Below are 16,592 nucleotides of genomic sequence, written 5' to 3' on the forward strand. Positions count from 1 at the left end.
AGTGAAGGGGGTCACTATGACTTGTGGTTCTCACAACCTCGTGACATGTCTGCTAACAGCAGTGAAATTCAAGAATGCGCTAGGAAATACACGAGGTGTAATGACAGTACGGTGAACGGTGGGTTGCGTAGATGTACAATTCAGTGAAAGTTGGATAGAAAAGCTAATGTATATGTACTTAGGACTCCAAAAGCTGAGCGCTCATCGGACGCTCGATCCCTTATATTACAAACTGGCGGGAATTGGGCCATGGCGGTGTGATAAATGATAGCACAGTTAACCGCGAGCGTGCACGACATCAGGTTCTTTGACGCTCAAGCCTAGCACCATGTAAAAGTCAGTGACGCCATTGCAAACTCAAATCTTGTCACTCGCCTTTTTCTGCGTCTCGATCCATCCTGGATCTGCTGAAGTGCTCTTTATTTTTATCAAGTGATGACAACACGTCCTCTGTTTTGTCCCGAAAAGACAATATGGAGCGCGTGGACTTGACGTGTTCTCGGAAGATAAGACCGATCAGAATGTTGAGGCAGCCAATGGAAAAGAGGAAGAAAGCAGAGACCAAGGGGAAAACTTTGACGAAGTGAGAGAGAACAGACGCCCCGATGCTATTGGTGTCCATGATGAATTGGTAAGTTGTTAATTAGAGGGCGTCGACTTACAGGCATTGCATCAATCCCAGCGCACCTACTCCAAAGTTGCTCCCGAGAACGGGGAAGTAGTGGTCAAAAAATGCCATGGGCCAGCCTTTACATGTTGAGATGATGCATGTTAACACATTAATGCCGATATCATACCTAGTTCTGAAAGAATTAAAACGATGGTCTGGGCAATGATCAACAGCCGATTCAAAACTGCCCAGAATACGCCAGCTGGCTGATTGGGAACTGTGCTGTTCCTACGGCGAGCAAATTGAGCACACTCACAGCAACGCAGACGATGAAACTCACTGGATGTAGCCATAGTTACTCGTGGAGTTTGAGTTGCTCCCGCCACTGACAAATACATTGACAGCCTCGACGTCATCAACCATCACCAGGATGCTGCTGGAGAAAACTAAAAGAAGGGCGATAACGCTAAGAGTGCGGACAGCATTGAGACTGATGAAGATATCTGACGAGGTCCTGTCAACTCGCGAGGACATTGCTTGATGGCAGCAACTCACAAGCTTTGGCTGGCAACATCATGGGCCGTGTAGATGCAACAGAAGACCAAAGTGACGCAGCGCTAGAGAAGAAATGCTACAAAGGTAGAAGATGACCAGCAACAGAGAAAGAAAGAAACTTAGAAAGAAAGAAAGGTGGCAAGGCTAAAGTGGACGGAAGAATGCAATGAGAAATTGAGCAGCCACTGGCCTGCTTTTCATATGATACGAGTCAAGGGAGCTTCTGATCTGGGGAATAAGGTGCCATTGTCCTTGCAAGGTTTGCCGTCGCTGTGGACACCGTGTGGGTGTCTTTTCACAAGTCGCTTGAGGAAGGCTGTGATAAACTATAACACTCGCCAAATAAGGCAAGTCACTAGAATGATCAACTCCAATTGCCGCGACTGTCCCGCGATCGTCTGATTGGATGCTCATTATACTTACTGATGCCCTCCGTAATCATTTGACTACCAGTATCACAGTACTTGGCAAGGTGTTATATATTTATACACATTCAAGGCACTGCTAATTGTAATATGGCTACACGCTATCTGCGCATAATTGTCAAACTTAAGAATGGAATGGACCTACACTGCGTACGAACATCACAACGCTTTATACGAAACGGGATGTCATGATAACAGATCTTGACATTGTGCCTTTCGAATTCAGTTGACCGAGTTTCCGCAGCCTATCGTCAGTTTGTCCACTCCACGAGAGTTTACAATTAACATATACTTTACAACTGTAGCAACTATGGAGAACCAGATGAGAATATAAAAATGACAAAAGACCAAACATCGCTTGCCTAATGCTGACCGTCTGCGGGCTGAATAGACATGCAACAAATCCAGAGGAGCCCGCCATCCAGCGTCAGATGAGGACGCGAGATTGTTCCCGTTGTCCCCGCGACAGTGGTAGGCGGTTGGTGTAATGATAGTGGTATGCTGCGTGTTGCTCCAGGATGCTGCATGACATAATTATTGGGAGGTCGAGAGGAGCTGGCAGCTGCTTCTTTCTCGCGTTATAGTTCCTCTGCGTAAAAAAAGAGCCACTGATAAAGAAGAATCGAGAAAGGAAAACAAACAGGTTTGGCTGGGGACCTCAACTACCAGTGGCTCTCGCAGTTGGATGTTCGATCCATCTCGTCTGCGTAGCATAGAGACGAGGTTTTTGGCCCGGTTGCGAGGGCAGGATTTGGATCGGAGGGTTTTCCATGTGGGTGGGAGTGGCGGCAGCGCAAGAAGGGGGAAGCGACCGAGGAGAGTGCGCTGATGTGGTGCTGTGGTGCGATGATCGGGATTGGGTACCACGTACGCACTCATACTTAGCTCATCCGAAGACAAGTTATTGCTCAGTACGTAGTGAAAGAAAATGTTTATCTCACTACAGAACGAGCAATAAACTTAGCTGAAGGTCTGAGTCTGAGTCTGATGCGCAATGCCCCAAGCTGTACATAAGTACAGCTGAAGTGACCGCCCATAGATGGGCTCGAACGAGTGTACCCCACGTGAGTCACCATTCAAAGGGACCGGTAAATTATATCGTCAAAAAAACCTGGGGGTAGTTGACTCGGACGATGTCGATGAGATACTCAAGGTCATGCAAAAATACCGATGTTGAACACTTTCTTGACAGTATTCTGTGATAAACAAAGATGGGTGAGTAAGGCTAATGAAGAGACCTGAATATGGAACATGGCGAAGATATGGAGGACGGAAACCTGGGAGCTGCAGGAAAATCGGTGACTGATCGATTGTGCTTTGTCATGGTGGTCGTTCGAAAACCCAGAGATTGCGCAAATATTGGCGCCTAGTGCATTTTCCTTTTCGAGCGATCTTCGGCCCTGGTGGCACGGATCGATGCCATCGCATCTACATGCACTCAGGCTGCACTAGTACTGCTTTGATTGCACTGCAGCCTGCTAGTAGAGGAGACCAAAGGTGATGCACGTGTTAGGAACTCAGTAGTGGCACCTGCCTTTTCGAGCGCCTCCGAAGGGCATCGAAACCACCAACAGGGGTCGATATTAAACTTCGAGGCTTGAACATTAACATCCACCATGCTACGCACGACTCCGAATCACAACTTCACTGTGTCCGTTGATGATGGCCGCACATTAGATATGTATGATTTGTACTGTTCTCCCCAAAGTACAAACTATGCTTCTGGGGTCTGAGGATGCCGCTCGCGAATCGATGCAGACAAGCAGTCTCAATACATGATGTTTAACATCGGTGTATGTACCCATCTTGATTGCAACGAATATGCGCTCAAATGCCTCTTTCTACTAGCTCAAACCGTTGCCTAACTCAGTTGATGATGACGTCCAGATCCACCCACAAGTTGTTTAGCGACTACTCAGACCGCATCTGGGGCGCTGGACTTGAGTCCACGCTCATGTATCATTTTGATTTCGTCGATCCTCTCACAGGTCATCCTGTGACTCTTCCCCAACAGTGGAAGTTGCACATCGCTGCTGGCACTTTTTCGTGTTTTTCAGATACCCCTATGATGCTAGGCAGACAGGTTCCAGCAGGGGAAACACATTTATTCCCAGAAGGCACGAGATTTTGCGTTGTTTCTCCCCAAGGATGTGAAGCCTTTTTTGAACTTCCAATCCAGGAACCCATTCACATTGAGGCGGGTCAAGCCATCGTGATTCGTAGGTCTTTGTTTGCTTTAAGCTGGTGCAGCTCACTGGGTTTTACGCATATACAACCTACTTGGATCGCAGCGAAAACCATACCAGACCCGACGTTATGGACGATGCAACTTTAAGGGCATTAATAACTTACGCCACCACAAGTCGCACCTTTTTGAGCCCATTCCGAATGAATTACCGGGTCATTGTCTCATTATGCTTTACGGCGTTTCGAATGACAAGAGGTGCAGGTATCATTCGAGTTTCAAAGGAATCATTCACAGTTGATTGTTGCCTTCGCCTACCCCCCTCCACCAGGCTGCTGCATCAAATCTCCAAGAGTCACTCCAATATCATAATAGAACAGCAATCCCCCTGTTGAGCAGGCTCGTCAAAGAACTAATCGTCATACCATTACTTGCGCCTTGTAAAATTCAAAAGTTATTGGACAACACTAGGTAAGTACATCGTCCCATCTCGAAATACGTCAACAGATGACACAAATGGCCTGCAGGGTATACGGTTTGTGATACACGAAGGCTATGAGACAGCGGAAGGCAATGGCGGAACTTCGGGAATTTCCCCCTGGACCTGCCGCGGTCGTAGAGATCTTCGCTGTTGTTTATCAGCTTGTGCGCGTTCGCGCTCGGCTTGCACAGTTGTCATCATCTCAAGCTGCTGAGCAATGAACTCTTGTGTGTTTGATCTAAATTCCTCGGTGAGCACCTTAAATGATGATCGCAGGGACATGAAATGCTTACCTCATGCGGAGAATTCTCATAATAGTTTCACCGTTAGATACTTCCTTCTCTTCTTTCTTTACCTTCTTGCGTTCCTTGATGGTCCCCAGATTCCGTTGATTATAGACGCTCTTCACGCGCTTCTTGACAGGAACAGCTTCACGCAAGCTTTGTTGCATGGCACGCACGCACTCTTCCATGAGAGTATCCCTGCAAGAAAAAATGAAGCGTCGTTACCAGTACATGAAACGAGATCGCGTACGTATGCCAGTCGTAGTACAAGCGAATGGAAACAACATCCCGATATTTCTGATTCTGCAGTTTTTCCAGTGGAACGCCTTCGCCTTCCGCATGGAAATAGTCGCGGAGGAACTTTGAAGCCATCAGAAAAGGTATGTATATAGAAGGACTGCTCGCACCTTCAGCCACTTGAAAACAATATCCACCTCCTTGTCACTCAGTGGTTTCATGTCGCTCGAGAGTTTAGACAAAGGCGGTATGAGCAGACCCTCTATTACGACTAGGATCTCCTTCCAGACTCTCATCATCACCATATCTTTTGCGGTTTCGCTAAGATAGGTGTTGAGAATTTGAAGGTTGGCGTCGAAATAGTCGAATAGAGGAACAATGGCACGCTCAATCTCAACGTCAGTGAGCTCCTCGGGCCGAACGCGAGGTTTCTCGTTGTGAGGGAGAGGTACCTGCACCTCGCTGGCGTTGGAGCCCAACGCTGAGCGATAGAGCGCCGTCACATTCCCTAGTGCCTTATTGTAATCTAGCCCTAGAGATCCAGCTTTGATCAGGGTTTTGAGGATGGGTCGAGACAGCGACTGTCGTATATATGGTGACATCTAGCAATCAATGAGACTAAGAACAGGAACGCAAACATCGTGATTAGCTTACTTTGTCGATAAATATTCGCATCATGTCTCCCTCACTCCGCTTCAAGAATCGGAAAGCTCGGCCAAAGTAGAACTGAACGTCATCCTTCTCCCCTTCCATGCTGATTCGAAGAAGTATCCTCCCTTGGTGGCCATTGTTAGTATTCTCAAGGTTCAGCCATACATCATGGGTTAAGAAGTCGCCAAACTCCTTGGGGTTGAGACATATGAAGGACCGGCCAACAACGTCATGTTGACCCACGAGCGCGCGATCACGTATACTGCACATTAACCACAAAGGCTTGTCGACCGATATGTCATGAGTCTCTTCCCCTTTTCACCATATAAATGAATCATGTTCATGGGTTTTGGTGGAGAGACTTACAACGCGGGTTCAAGCTCTCATAAATCGTCCTCGTCTTCACAAGGCGATTCCCAGCCTCGTCGCTGAGCGTCACGAAAGTGTCCAGCAATGATGACGGACTGCCATCAAGGGCTACCAAGTCCTCCGCCATAACAATCTTCACAGCAAACAAGAATCGCGGCCGCTCATTCTTGTCAGGAACAGGTGGCCCGTGATTAGCAATCGTATCAGCGACCTTGTCCACTTGCACCTGGTTGTACAGATTGTCAAGGAGTTTGCGTGCAGCTTCGACGTTGTTCAGCTTGACGCAAGACTCTGGGCGGAAGTTGAACGGCTCGACTTTCTTCTCGCCTGTTGTTGCAAGGGACTTGGCTTTCTCGAGCCAAGCAGAGGACTTCTGCGGCTGCAAGTAATCTGCTGGTCGCGGGAACATCTCTGTCATGAAAAGCTCTTCGACAGAGCGGCAGTACTGCTCGATTGCCTTGGATATCGTCTGGGAATAACACCATCAGCAAACGTCATACGATGAAAATGCACTGAATTGGCACCCTGGAGAGACTGGTGAAAAATCTCGCCTCCTGATACTCATCTGACCACTCGAGGTCCTGCAAGAAAGTTATCGGACTACGTAGAGAGTCAAAGAGATCAACAATAGATGCACTATGTCCTTCCGTATTCTCTGCCTCAAACTAAGGCAGACATCAGTGGAAAACGGGAGAATACAGACACGATACGAACCTGATCCGCCGCTATTGCCTGATAAGTCTTGTTCAGATCAGTCCCAACAACTACGAATAAGACTTACAGCTTGCACCCACTGGCCTGTCTTATTGTCTGTGTCAATGAGCCATTGATGAACGTACGGCGCGAAAAGCTGCCCAAGATCAAACTCCAGTTGTCCCCTTACAAGCAGTGAGGTTATCGCCCTAAACGCCATGAAATCACTCACTTGGGAACAAATGCCTTGTACATTGACAACAACGCTTTCGTTCGTCGATAAAGAGAAAATATATCTTGTATAGGCACGTCTGGTGTTGGACCATTCATCGACGATTCGTACAAACGCTTCGAGGAGTTCTGAAGATCCTTGACAAATAGCGGAACTTGAGCCTCCACTACAAGCGAGACCAAATCCACCCGTCTAAGCACATACGTATCAGCATCCCGAAGACAACGCTTCGTGCAAGGTCATACCCAACAAGCGGATCAGGGAATCGCTTGTCCAACTGTTTTGCTCCCTTCTCTAGTTCGTCCGTCATCAGCAGCAATGGCAACGCCCTGTTGACTCCGGGGCTTGCTTGCAAAGTTCGCATCTTCTCTTGATAATACTGAACTGACACATCTTGTATGCGAGATGTCAGGTCTGACAGACGAGTACTGATATCTGCCTCAAAACGGTCAACGAGTCCACTCTCCCGTACGTGGTCGAGAATAGTGAGATATGGCTGGACCGCGCTGGCTTTTAGGTTCGGCAAGGCATCCATGGCGTGATACAGAGAAGAGAGGAAGAGGTTGTAGAGTCCGCCATAGATAGATGCTAATAGTTCCGACTATCAAGAAACTCAGCGAAACGTTAGATCATGTGGATTCACCACGCACATCCTGGATGGACCACTTGTCAACCTCGAGATCTTGCAGTACCTTCGTGATACCTTGCAGGGCCTCTGGTATGCATTCCATGGGAACGTCGCTGCGCTCATATAGTTGCTTGATTTGATCCAAGAAACATGTGGCACGGTACGTATGGTTTATGCGCCAGCGCATCGCACACTCGTTTATAAGTTCCACATGAGGAGGACTGAGAATACTCAGAGGCACTTCGTCAGCATCGTCCACTTCGGGGCTGAACATCAACTCAAGATCCGTGACGAGACAGTATTCGATGAGACGCCTGTAGAACTTCCTGGGATTTGGCGGAATAAACGTGAAATTGTGGCCAACACGAATCTCGTCGTCGTCGTCGTTCTCCCCGTTGCTGTTGTTCTCCTCACCTTCGTCCACGGCTCCGAAGAACGAACGTCGGCTCCCGATCGAAGTATGTCGTGTCGTTCCACCAGGGGAGTCGACACGAGAAGATGACAACGAACCTGGACGAGCCCCCGATGGAGAATAGGTGGAACCGTCTGAAGGCATGGACTTCGCAAGTTCAGGATTTAGGGACATCATCGCTACCATGAGCTGCGACAGAATCGAAGTTTCCTGAGTGCGCCAATGGTTCCACGCAGCATCACTGCTGAAGTCTTCCCGTCGACCGGGGAATGGTGCGCCAGCGTTAATGTTCTTGAGGCAAGTCTGCGATATCCGCACGGTCAATGCACAACTCTTCCTTCACCTGTCGTCTCACCTTAAGGTCTATAAGAGCGGCCTACTGATGTTCAGCGACAAGATCAACCGAAAGAACACCACTTACCTTCTCTGTACATGTTTTCCGCATCCTATCCACCTCGCTCTGCATGGCGTTCTCAGGGATCTTGAACAGTCGTCCCACAATCATCACCAAGGGCATGTCTGAAATGCTGGCGCTGATACTCGGCTGTGTGCTGATAGAATCTCCCCGGTCGCGCGACACGGATGCAGAGTCATACCCCGAGTCATTCGAAGACTGCGGTGGTGCAAGCTTGGCCTGATACATATCCAGCCGTGAATTGAGCTCGGGCGAAACATGGCTGAGAGTCTTCAAGCAATCCCGAAGCATCTTCACGAACTGTGCGATTTGATTATTCACCTCGACCTTCCACCCGTCATCAGCGAGCGTGGGCTCCTTCCTGAGCACACTGGTGGATTGTGAGGCAAACATCAAGATCAATTCCTCTATGCTCCTGTTCTCCTTCATCTGCCTCCTGAATGGGTCCCCCATGAACTGCCCATAGAAAACGGCCATAGTTCGCCTTGTTAGTTGGTCAGAGTACCTGCAACCCTGGCGTCAGCATATAGTCACAAAACACATGATAACTATGCTACGGACGCAGCATCTTTCCCCATTGCTATATTCTGCAGTCTCTGCTCCAAGACTTTGAGGAGTTTCTCTGGAAACTTGACGCTCTTTGACCCATCCCTGATTTCCTTGAATATGTCGCCTATGGATACGATGGAGTTGGATATGGCTCCTGAGAATTTTGAGTGGTATTCCTTCTCCTTTACCTCCAACGCGTTAGCATGATGATTCGATACTTTCGGCTGGATGACATAGCTGAGTATACTGCGGATGGCAGAAAATATGTGAGGTTTGGGCTAGTACGTGTCTGGGTAAGGGTACGCACGCTACACGAAGGACATATCTATGTCGTGGACCCGAAGACAATCAATTACATGAGATGGACGGTGTTGACTGATTATACACACTCAAATAAATCGTCGTCATTGACACGATACTTGGAAATGCGTTTCTCGTGAGCACTGCTCTCGTAGCTCCGCCTGGACATGGGTTACAGCAGATGTTGAGAGTTCTGAACACGGCGCCGACCAAGTCTGCGCAAAAGAGTCGGATTCCGATAGATCGAGGGGCGGCGATGAACACTCTTTATGGGAGGAGAGCTGAGATTATCTACCGATAGAAGCTGTACCTTCGGATAGTTGTATCATAGGCTACTTTAGCCCTTGGCAAGCACCAACAAACACACGTATTTATGTCAAACCCGTAGCAGACGCCCACTTACGCGCAATATTGCAGTGACTGCACAACTGAAAAACGTATTTGAATTCATGGAGACTAACGGACGATGCAAAATGCGTCTATTCCGATTTCCATCAATAATTAGTAAGTATAAGCGTTGACATCTACAATTCGTCATGTCCTGGTTGTCTATCTCCAGCCGTCTGTGTTGGCTCCGCAGATGACGACCCATTAGCGTCACCAGACTTCGCGGGCGTCTTTTTGACTTTGGGTGCCTTTCTCCTTACCAATCTTTGCAGGTGCTGCTCCAACTTCTTCGCTCGCTCCCGCATCTCCTTAGTCTCTATCGCCGGGTCTTCATTCATCTTTGTCTTCTTTTGCCGCTCAACGCCTTCATTAAGCCAACTTTCGTGCTCCTTGAGTGCTTTCTCGAGCGCATCAAGTTCCTCGGACGTCCACTTCGAAGGAACACCGACGATAGCGTCTGCTGTAATGTTCTCCCGAGCTTGAGTGAGGAATAATCGCGTACTCCAGTTCCACATTTGTGAGTTATTCAGCGCCTGTGGGAAAGCCTCGATCTCCTTGTAGCGATGCACGATTGGTTTCTCCAGAAGCCTATCGAGAAATAGTAAGTAGTCGAATCGTCTTGCTTCCCCCCAAAAAAAAACAACGCTTACTCAAGAACTGATCGTTTCTCCCATAGCTTCATTGTATCGGCAGTGTCTCCTTCGTCATGTAACCATGTGATAGTCTCCGAGAGTTTGTTCGAGAGTGCTTGCCTCTCAGATGGCTGCGAGCATTTCGTGAATGGCGTGTCTGGACCGTCATCCAAGAGATCCCGTAGCTTATACAGGTATCCTTCGAGAGTGTTGTGTGCTTCTTCCCGACGTTGCTTCGAAACCTCCATGTTGTCTAATGCCCTGAGACTGTCGCAACATGACTTTAATCGGTTTCATGGGCAGAGACAATGCAAACATACCGGTCACGGGCAGCCCGTTTCGCCGCAGGACTCATTGGGCCTTGCGCATTGTACACAATTTCGATCTCAAGTGGAATAGTGCTTTGGTCTTTCATATCCGGTTTCTTGGCCTTATCCTTCTTCTCCTTATCCTTCTTCCCGTCCTTTGGGGCTCCTTCATCAAGGTCAGTCTCTAATGGTACCTGGTCACCACCGCCTCCAAAGAGGCCTTTCAGTTTCCCTGTTCAAGCTTCATGACTAAGAATGGCAAAAAGAGAAAATACGTACCACTGATGGAGTCGTCTTTAATCTCACCGTATGCTACAGCGTCTCTGACAGACACAAAGCCAGATTCGGAAAGTACGACAGTCGCCTTTATTACCGGGTCGATTGCGCCGCGTTCAGTGAGGTTACCGATGGCCTCGGGAATGCCCACAATCTTCGCTTCAAGGATCTCACGGGGAAAGCCACTAGACACAACATTAATAAAACGTGAACAATGCGTATATGCGGGAAACGTACGACATGACTTCATTGGGATAGTTCAGTACCAAAGAGAAATCCTCTTTACGCTTGAACGTCAGAGTCTTTCTTGCACCATGCTTCGACCCAGCAGGCAATACTGTCGTATGGATCGTTCGCGTTCCGGGATTAGATGCGAGATAGGACGCCTGGACGTCATGTATTAGGGTATCAGTGACACGAATGTCCTTGGTCTTGAATTGACGAGAAAGGGAAGCCCCATGAAGCGCTGCGCCAAGCACGGCGGATTCGTCGGCGTTGACATTAAGTGCGATGCGATCTCTAATAAAACATGTAAAATCAAGGGTTCAGAAAGACAGAACGAGATACTTACTCGCCAACAGCTGCTTTTACAGCGGCCTGAACCATAGGCGTGCGTGAACTGCCGCCTGTTAAAATAACGGAAGAGATATCTGTCTGTACGTGTGTCAGACAATATCTGCAAAAATAATCTACAGGGATTGGGTACCAATGAAAGCTCAGCATTCGCAAGTGCATCAGAGATGGGCCTTGCAAAACGCGAGTGGAGGTCTTTACAAGCGTTCTCAAACTGTGCGCGGGTGACCTTGGTCTTGAAGTCAATGTCAAATGCAACACTCTCCACCTGATAACCGTGAGCATCAAAAGTACACCTTACATCTGGCTACGCTGCTTACCGTCGAGGTCGCGTCGGAGTTGGCACTGAGGATGGCTTTGACACGTCCAGCTTCCTTCCAAAGTTTAGCCATGCCGCGCTTGTCCTTTCGGATATCTCGCCGGTGTTTTGAGATAAAACTGTCCGTCAAAATATCCCGTAACCTCAGGTCCAGCTCTGTTCCGCCCGTATTTCGGTCATGCCCTACGCCCAGAACATTAATCTGCGTGTACGATGCCTTCGTCTTGGGATCCTCAGCTGCGGCGAACGAAACTACCGTGGCACGTGTTGACGATGCGCCGGCGTCGTAGATGACGTGGTATTCGGGAGTCGTCGAGAATGTCCTGGTCATAGCGTAGTTTACTGCTACTGCAGTACCATCGTTGATCAATGCCAGCGTTCTGAGTCCCGCAATTTCTATCGCGTCTGTAATGGAGTCGCGTTCAAACTGGGAGAAGTACGGTGGAACGGTGAGGATGACTTCGTTCACCGGCTCGCCTGCTAGATCCTCTGCAAGCTTCTTCACATATGAAAGCTGCATCGCGACCAACTCCTCCGTACTCCATTCCGTGCCATCACTTTGTTTCAGCGCAACGGTTTTGCGGTCTGTCTCAGAAATTTGAGCAGTGGATATGGAGGTGAAATATGTGGCAATGTCGGAGTTGAATGGTGCGCCTTCGAGGTATTTTAGGGATGAGAATGAGTCCTGAGGGAAACGGGACGCCTGTGTACCGGTCAGACCAAGCGCAGAATGTTGCAGACACGACACTCACGATGTTCGCCGCGTCGGACCCAAATAATCTTTCGTCTTTCTTCCATGCGACCGAGGATTGTATCTTCCGCTTCGAGTCCTTGTTGAGCAGCACGTCGAAAGGCACGCCGGGCTTCATGAGCGAAGCCTTAATCCAGTCTGACCCATAGTCAACTGCCAGTATTGATGCCAATGAACTCTCGAAAACAACAGCAAAGAAAACGAAGAGCGTAAGGGCCCTTCTGAGCGAAAGATAAGGCATAACGAGGACCGGGTATCTATATCAGCAGGGAAAGAGCATTGAACAACAGGAAGTACTGAGTTGAAGTATTGCAGGTTCCACGACATACAATCGGCAAGTGCCGAAACAGCCTTTCCTTAGCCTAGTAACTCCTCAACGTTCCTCAACTGTTTGATCAACATGTACTCGTAGGATATCTGGCTAAGTAGCTGATTCGATTTTCCTCCGACTCAAACCAAGCTCTCCCTAAGCACTGTATTTCGGTGCTGCATTTGCGCATGCTTGGAGAACATTCAAGAACGCCCTTACTACGATGTAGTAACCCATCTCCAAGTCTCGGATGATCATTAGACACGGGACGTACTACTTCTCATTCGTCTTTTTCTTCGTACACGATCAATAAATTGCTGACAGGTATCTAGATCTAGTTGCAAACACACACATATCTCCGCACCGCGCTGTCTTGATGATTTAGCTCGTTGTGCCCTAAATGGCTCCTATATCGCCGCCTGCTGATAGCCATGAATGATCAGTAACATCCATGTGAACCTGTGATCATACCATACTGCAAGTACATTTTCACACTTATGGAATTATATATGTCGTGAGCTGAGCGTTTCGTGCTTTCAGTGTAGAATACTAATTTACTGATGAGGCTCAGCATTTACCGGACTGTGCGTAGTCGTTTTGCGAAGTTCAATGCGGAGCATTAGGCCAAGGAAATCATACGTAGGCGGATGTTTTTGATACTGGTTGATCGCAAGTCATGCAATTCAGAGACGTGACTATCATGTCTATCGCAACTGTGTCTTGCCGCTATGATGTGTTATATCAGATCTGTAATCAAACCAATGGAATAGCTTTAAATTTCGTTGTTATCCATGCGTTGGCCTTAGTCATGACGCAGAAGACTGAGAGATACAATTGGAATTCGAGATTAGGTATACATGAGGAGGTATATATTCCTAAAGTCTGAAATATCAGCGTGTGTTCCTTCGCCACAGGCTGCACGTAGCTATAGGCCACAGCTGGATGCTACACGCGAAGTCGTCAGATTGTCTCGAGAACGCTTTGATCGTAAGGGAGGACGCACGAAATTGATCATAAGCCGATATGCATGAACATGATGCGCTGATCCAAGGGCACGTCTTTCAACGACTGGACTGCTTTGTGCCATCTTTTGGAATTCATGTTGTCATCCCCACAAAAATTCTTGTGAAATTCCTCGACTAAGTGATGCACTGTGCTGTCGTTGACATTCCAAAATGTACCAATGACACTCTTCCGAGTCACGGTGTCACCCCGGAAAATTGTAGGCCAGCCGCCAAGTAAATGGCTTCGTCAGGAGGTTTCAAGTCACCGACTGCGGTCTGACAAGCAGAAAGAAATGCAAATTCGTGCCGAGACAGATCCATGTGACTGATATCTAGAAGTTCAAGTGGTTGGTCGCGCATGGGAAATGCCGACTTGAAGGGTTCCGCAAAGTTTTGTGTCCCGTGGCAGGCAAGATGGATCCAATGGTTATCTTGCAATGTGCGCAGGGCGCTCGATTTCGTTTATTCAGCGCTCGTGACTTTGGTAAAGGAAACAGTCGGGGAAGGGGGGAGGAGACTCTGCACCAAGTTCAGTTCAGGCTCGACAGCTTCCAAAGGATATGAATGGCGTGGTGGGTGGTTCTGACCAATGACAGCAAAGGACACTGGCAGGGACCTGTCATAACGTCCGCGAGCCTTGATCAGCGCGGTGAGCGATGGGTGTAGGAAGAAATGTATAGCTGCAAAGGGAGGAAGTTGAAGAACGAGGTTTGGCACCACCACATTCGCGACCCAGGTTTTGCAACTCTGCCTAGATTGTCAACCACAGGGCGGACTATCGCAGTGCGTGCAACAATAGCATGAGTTTCAGAAAATTGGTAGGAAGTTGGATGCTAGTCGGAGGTTGCCTGTGCGGGATAATGATGGCATGGCAAGACGACTTGTTTGCAACGAGCACGATAATGGGCCCTTCACGAGCCGCATCTTGGAGATCGAAAACCAAGGGGGGGAGTAGGAAGCGACCGAAGCCCTCAATCTTCCGCATCTCTTCCGCAGCTGTGTTCCAGTCCTCCACTAGACGGACAGTAGTACTAGGATAGGAGCCACTGGCCTCACAATCGGCAAAGACCGAAACATCATTTCCTGCAACAAGCTCGAAACCGGACCCACCTCTTTGATGTTGCTCGTAACGCTATCTTCGAGTTCTAATGAGGGCAACTTCAAGTGAAGGCCGTATAGTGGTTTTATCAGCTATTGTTAGGCTACCGTGTCTTAAAATGATATGTCGCTCATATCTGAATACGAACGACCTTCAACTTCAAGTTCGTACCGAGTCCCGACAGATCTACCGTACTACTAGTACTTAGAAAGGACGGTGTTGCTCTAGAACGCCGACAACATCAATATCAATCACCGCTGGATGTATGGCGGACCAAGACAGACTCGCAGCTTCCAATTCCACTTTCTGGAATTTATGCAATCGGAGTCGCGAACTTGGTGCGTAACCGCAGCTACGATACACCCAATACCATGAGCTCCGAACGGAGACACGTCTCACCAAACCTAGTATCTTGTTAGGTCTTCCTCTTAAATATACCTTCGGAATCCCTCAATGTCTATTATCCACCTCGTTCAGCTTTGGGACGGGGACCATACCCTGCTTCAGCCCATGCTGACCCAAACTTGACATTTGCATGGCAAGCAGGAGACACGCATACTTCAGACTACTCCTCATAAGACCGCCGATTTTTCTATCAGCATTTAAGTGCAAAGTCCGTCATTTGAACCGGGGACACTTACCCTCCTCTGCTCGCCTGCCCTGGGTTTGCTTTTGCCACTGCGCATCATTACACCACGACTTTGGTGGCGACGAGGGTCGAAGGTAGAGGGTAGGGGGCAAAGGGTAAAAGGCAAAGGGCAAACCTAAAGCTTAAAGTTACATCGGAGATCGTGATGATCCGTCGATTAAGTACTTAAGCATCGCAATAGCATCAGTATTCCACCTCAGTATTGTTCCGCACGACGCTGGGGTGTGTATCATCCATTACTCGCATTCACATGGACTAACTCGTAGCACAGGCCTAGTACTGAGACTGAGTACTCCCGTCAGGTACTTGTGAATTGCAGCATTTTCTGCGATAGGCTGAACCTCACTCTCGCTAGCTGCTCACCAACGACCGCGACACCACAAGAAGCTCTAAACACAGTGTCTAGCCATTCAAACACGATGGATTACACCCCCACAGACGAATTACGACGTCTAAGATGCGACGTTGAAAGACTCTCCCTCGAGGCTCAGCGGAATTTCTCTCTGTTGACCGGCGTCATATGTCGGCTGGAAACAGAATCAACACGGGGTCCCGACACGACGCCTGTACAAGCAACCATCGGCGGCGCCAACTTGCGCGACTTACTACAACTCTCACCGCCAGATTTATTGGCGCTGGATGGTGACATTTGGTCGATGAGGAGGAATGTATTGGATGGAGCCCTCACAGGATGTCCCGAGGGCGTGCAAAATTTCCTGACTGAGGCTATGAGGGAGGCCATGAAGAGGAGGGGGGTGAGGTACGAGGATGGTGCGGGTTGTGATTGGTGTAATCCGTGGTTTAATGTTTATCAGAAGCAGGAATTAGTGGATGATGCTAGGTTAGTAGGATTGAGGGATAGTAGGAGGGGCGTGCCGGCTAGGGTTGTGGGTGGGAGGTATGATATAACTGTTGCTTGTGATACGCTGATTGGTTTGTCACGATGGAGGGGTATTCATTGATCGCATATCTTTCATCTCCAATTTATCTCTTTACTTTCATTAGTGACAGGTAGACTAGTGACCAGCCCGTCTATGAGGCAAGTCGCCGGCTTGCCTCATAGACGGACTGGTCGCGAGTCTAAGTGACACTGACAGGCGGTTGGCGGTTAGTAGTGGTTTTCAAACTCACTAACAGCCGCTGTCTGGATATTTTCCTTCTCATCACTATTTTCTTGCTCACCGATCTATCCAGCCACGTCAAGGGTCAGTTATCCCTTAGCAAGATTGTTCCGCAAAAAAAAGGGGTAAGTATGTTG

At 48.5% G+C, this 16,592-nt stretch overlaps 5 protein-coding genes across 5 annotated transcripts; all 5 read right to left on the minus strand.

The window, feature by feature from the left end:
* Positions 1 to 39: 39 nt before the first annotated feature.
* EDB91DRAFT_1151179 (uncharacterized protein) lies at positions 40 to 1,493 on the minus strand. The gene is made up of 6 exons (XM_041319421.1): positions 1,166 to 1,493; positions 951 to 1,113; positions 798 to 898; positions 663 to 747; positions 376 to 608; positions 40 to 320 (listed from the first exon to the last, which is right to left on the minus strand). Exons 1-6 carry the CDS (start codon positions 1,185 to 1,187, stop codon positions 277 to 279), a joined length of 648 nt encoding a protein of 215 aa, XP_041173973.1. The 5' UTR covers positions 1,188 to 1,493; the 3' UTR covers positions 40 to 276.
* Positions 1,494 to 4,126: 2,633 nt separating this feature from the next.
* On the minus strand, positions 4,127 to 9,195 carry EDB91DRAFT_1301961 (uncharacterized protein; the record flags this gene model as incomplete). Its single annotated transcript, XM_041324986.1, has 17 exons — positions 4,127 to 4,494; positions 4,550 to 4,738; positions 4,791 to 4,900; positions 4,948 to 5,379; positions 5,432 to 5,742; positions 5,795 to 6,266; positions 6,322 to 6,462; positions 6,512 to 6,529; positions 6,579 to 6,675; positions 6,723 to 6,914; positions 6,968 to 7,323; positions 7,373 to 8,065; positions 8,118 to 8,138; positions 8,184 to 8,682; positions 8,739 to 8,972; positions 9,034 to 9,051; positions 9,116 to 9,195. The coding sequence occupies 17 exons, from the start codon at positions 9,193 to 9,195 to the stop codon at positions 4,329 to 4,331; spliced, it is 4,029 nt and encodes a 1,342-aa protein (XP_041173974.1). The 3' UTR covers positions 4,127 to 4,328.
* A 248-nt stretch (positions 9,196 to 9,443) lies between these two features.
* On the minus strand, positions 9,444 to 12,590 carry EDB91DRAFT_1151189 (Hsp70 protein-domain-containing protein). Its single transcript, XM_041319422.1, has 9 exons — positions 12,274 to 12,590; positions 11,523 to 12,224; positions 11,336 to 11,470; positions 11,201 to 11,283; positions 10,867 to 11,148; positions 10,633 to 10,814; positions 10,366 to 10,585; positions 10,064 to 10,312; positions 9,444 to 10,001 (listed from the first exon to the last, which is right to left on the minus strand). The coding sequence occupies exons 1-9, from the start codon at positions 12,511 to 12,513 to the stop codon at positions 9,551 to 9,553; spliced, it is 2,544 nt and encodes an 847-aa protein (XP_041173975.1). The 5' UTR covers positions 12,514 to 12,590; the 3' UTR covers positions 9,444 to 9,550.
* A 1,003-nt stretch (positions 12,591 to 13,593) lies between these two features.
* On the minus strand, positions 13,594 to 14,048 carry EDB91DRAFT_1058027 (CHAT domain-containing protein; the record flags this gene model as incomplete). Its single annotated transcript, XM_041314126.1, is given in 2 exon segments — positions 13,594 to 13,771; positions 13,786 to 14,048. Coding segments are annotated over 2 exon segments (441 nt in total), but the record flags the coding sequence as incomplete, so codon positions are not given.
* Positions 14,049 to 14,142: 94 nt separating this feature from the next.
* EDB91DRAFT_1151193 (uncharacterized protein) lies at positions 14,143 to 14,618 on the minus strand. Its single transcript, XM_041319423.1, has one exon. The coding sequence runs from the start codon at positions 14,569 to 14,571 to the stop codon at positions 14,362 to 14,364; it is 210 nt and encodes a 69-aa protein (XP_041173977.1). The 5' UTR covers positions 14,572 to 14,618; the 3' UTR covers positions 14,143 to 14,361.
* Positions 14,619 to 16,592: the final 1,974 nt, after the last annotated feature.

The sequence above is a fragment of the Suillus paluster genome (genome assembly GCF_016628075.1).
Source record: "Suillus paluster strain FC165 chromosome Unknown EDB91scaffold_57, whole genome shotgun sequence".
NCBI lineage: Eukaryota > Fungi > Basidiomycota > Agaricomycetes > Boletales > Suillaceae > Suillus > Suillus paluster.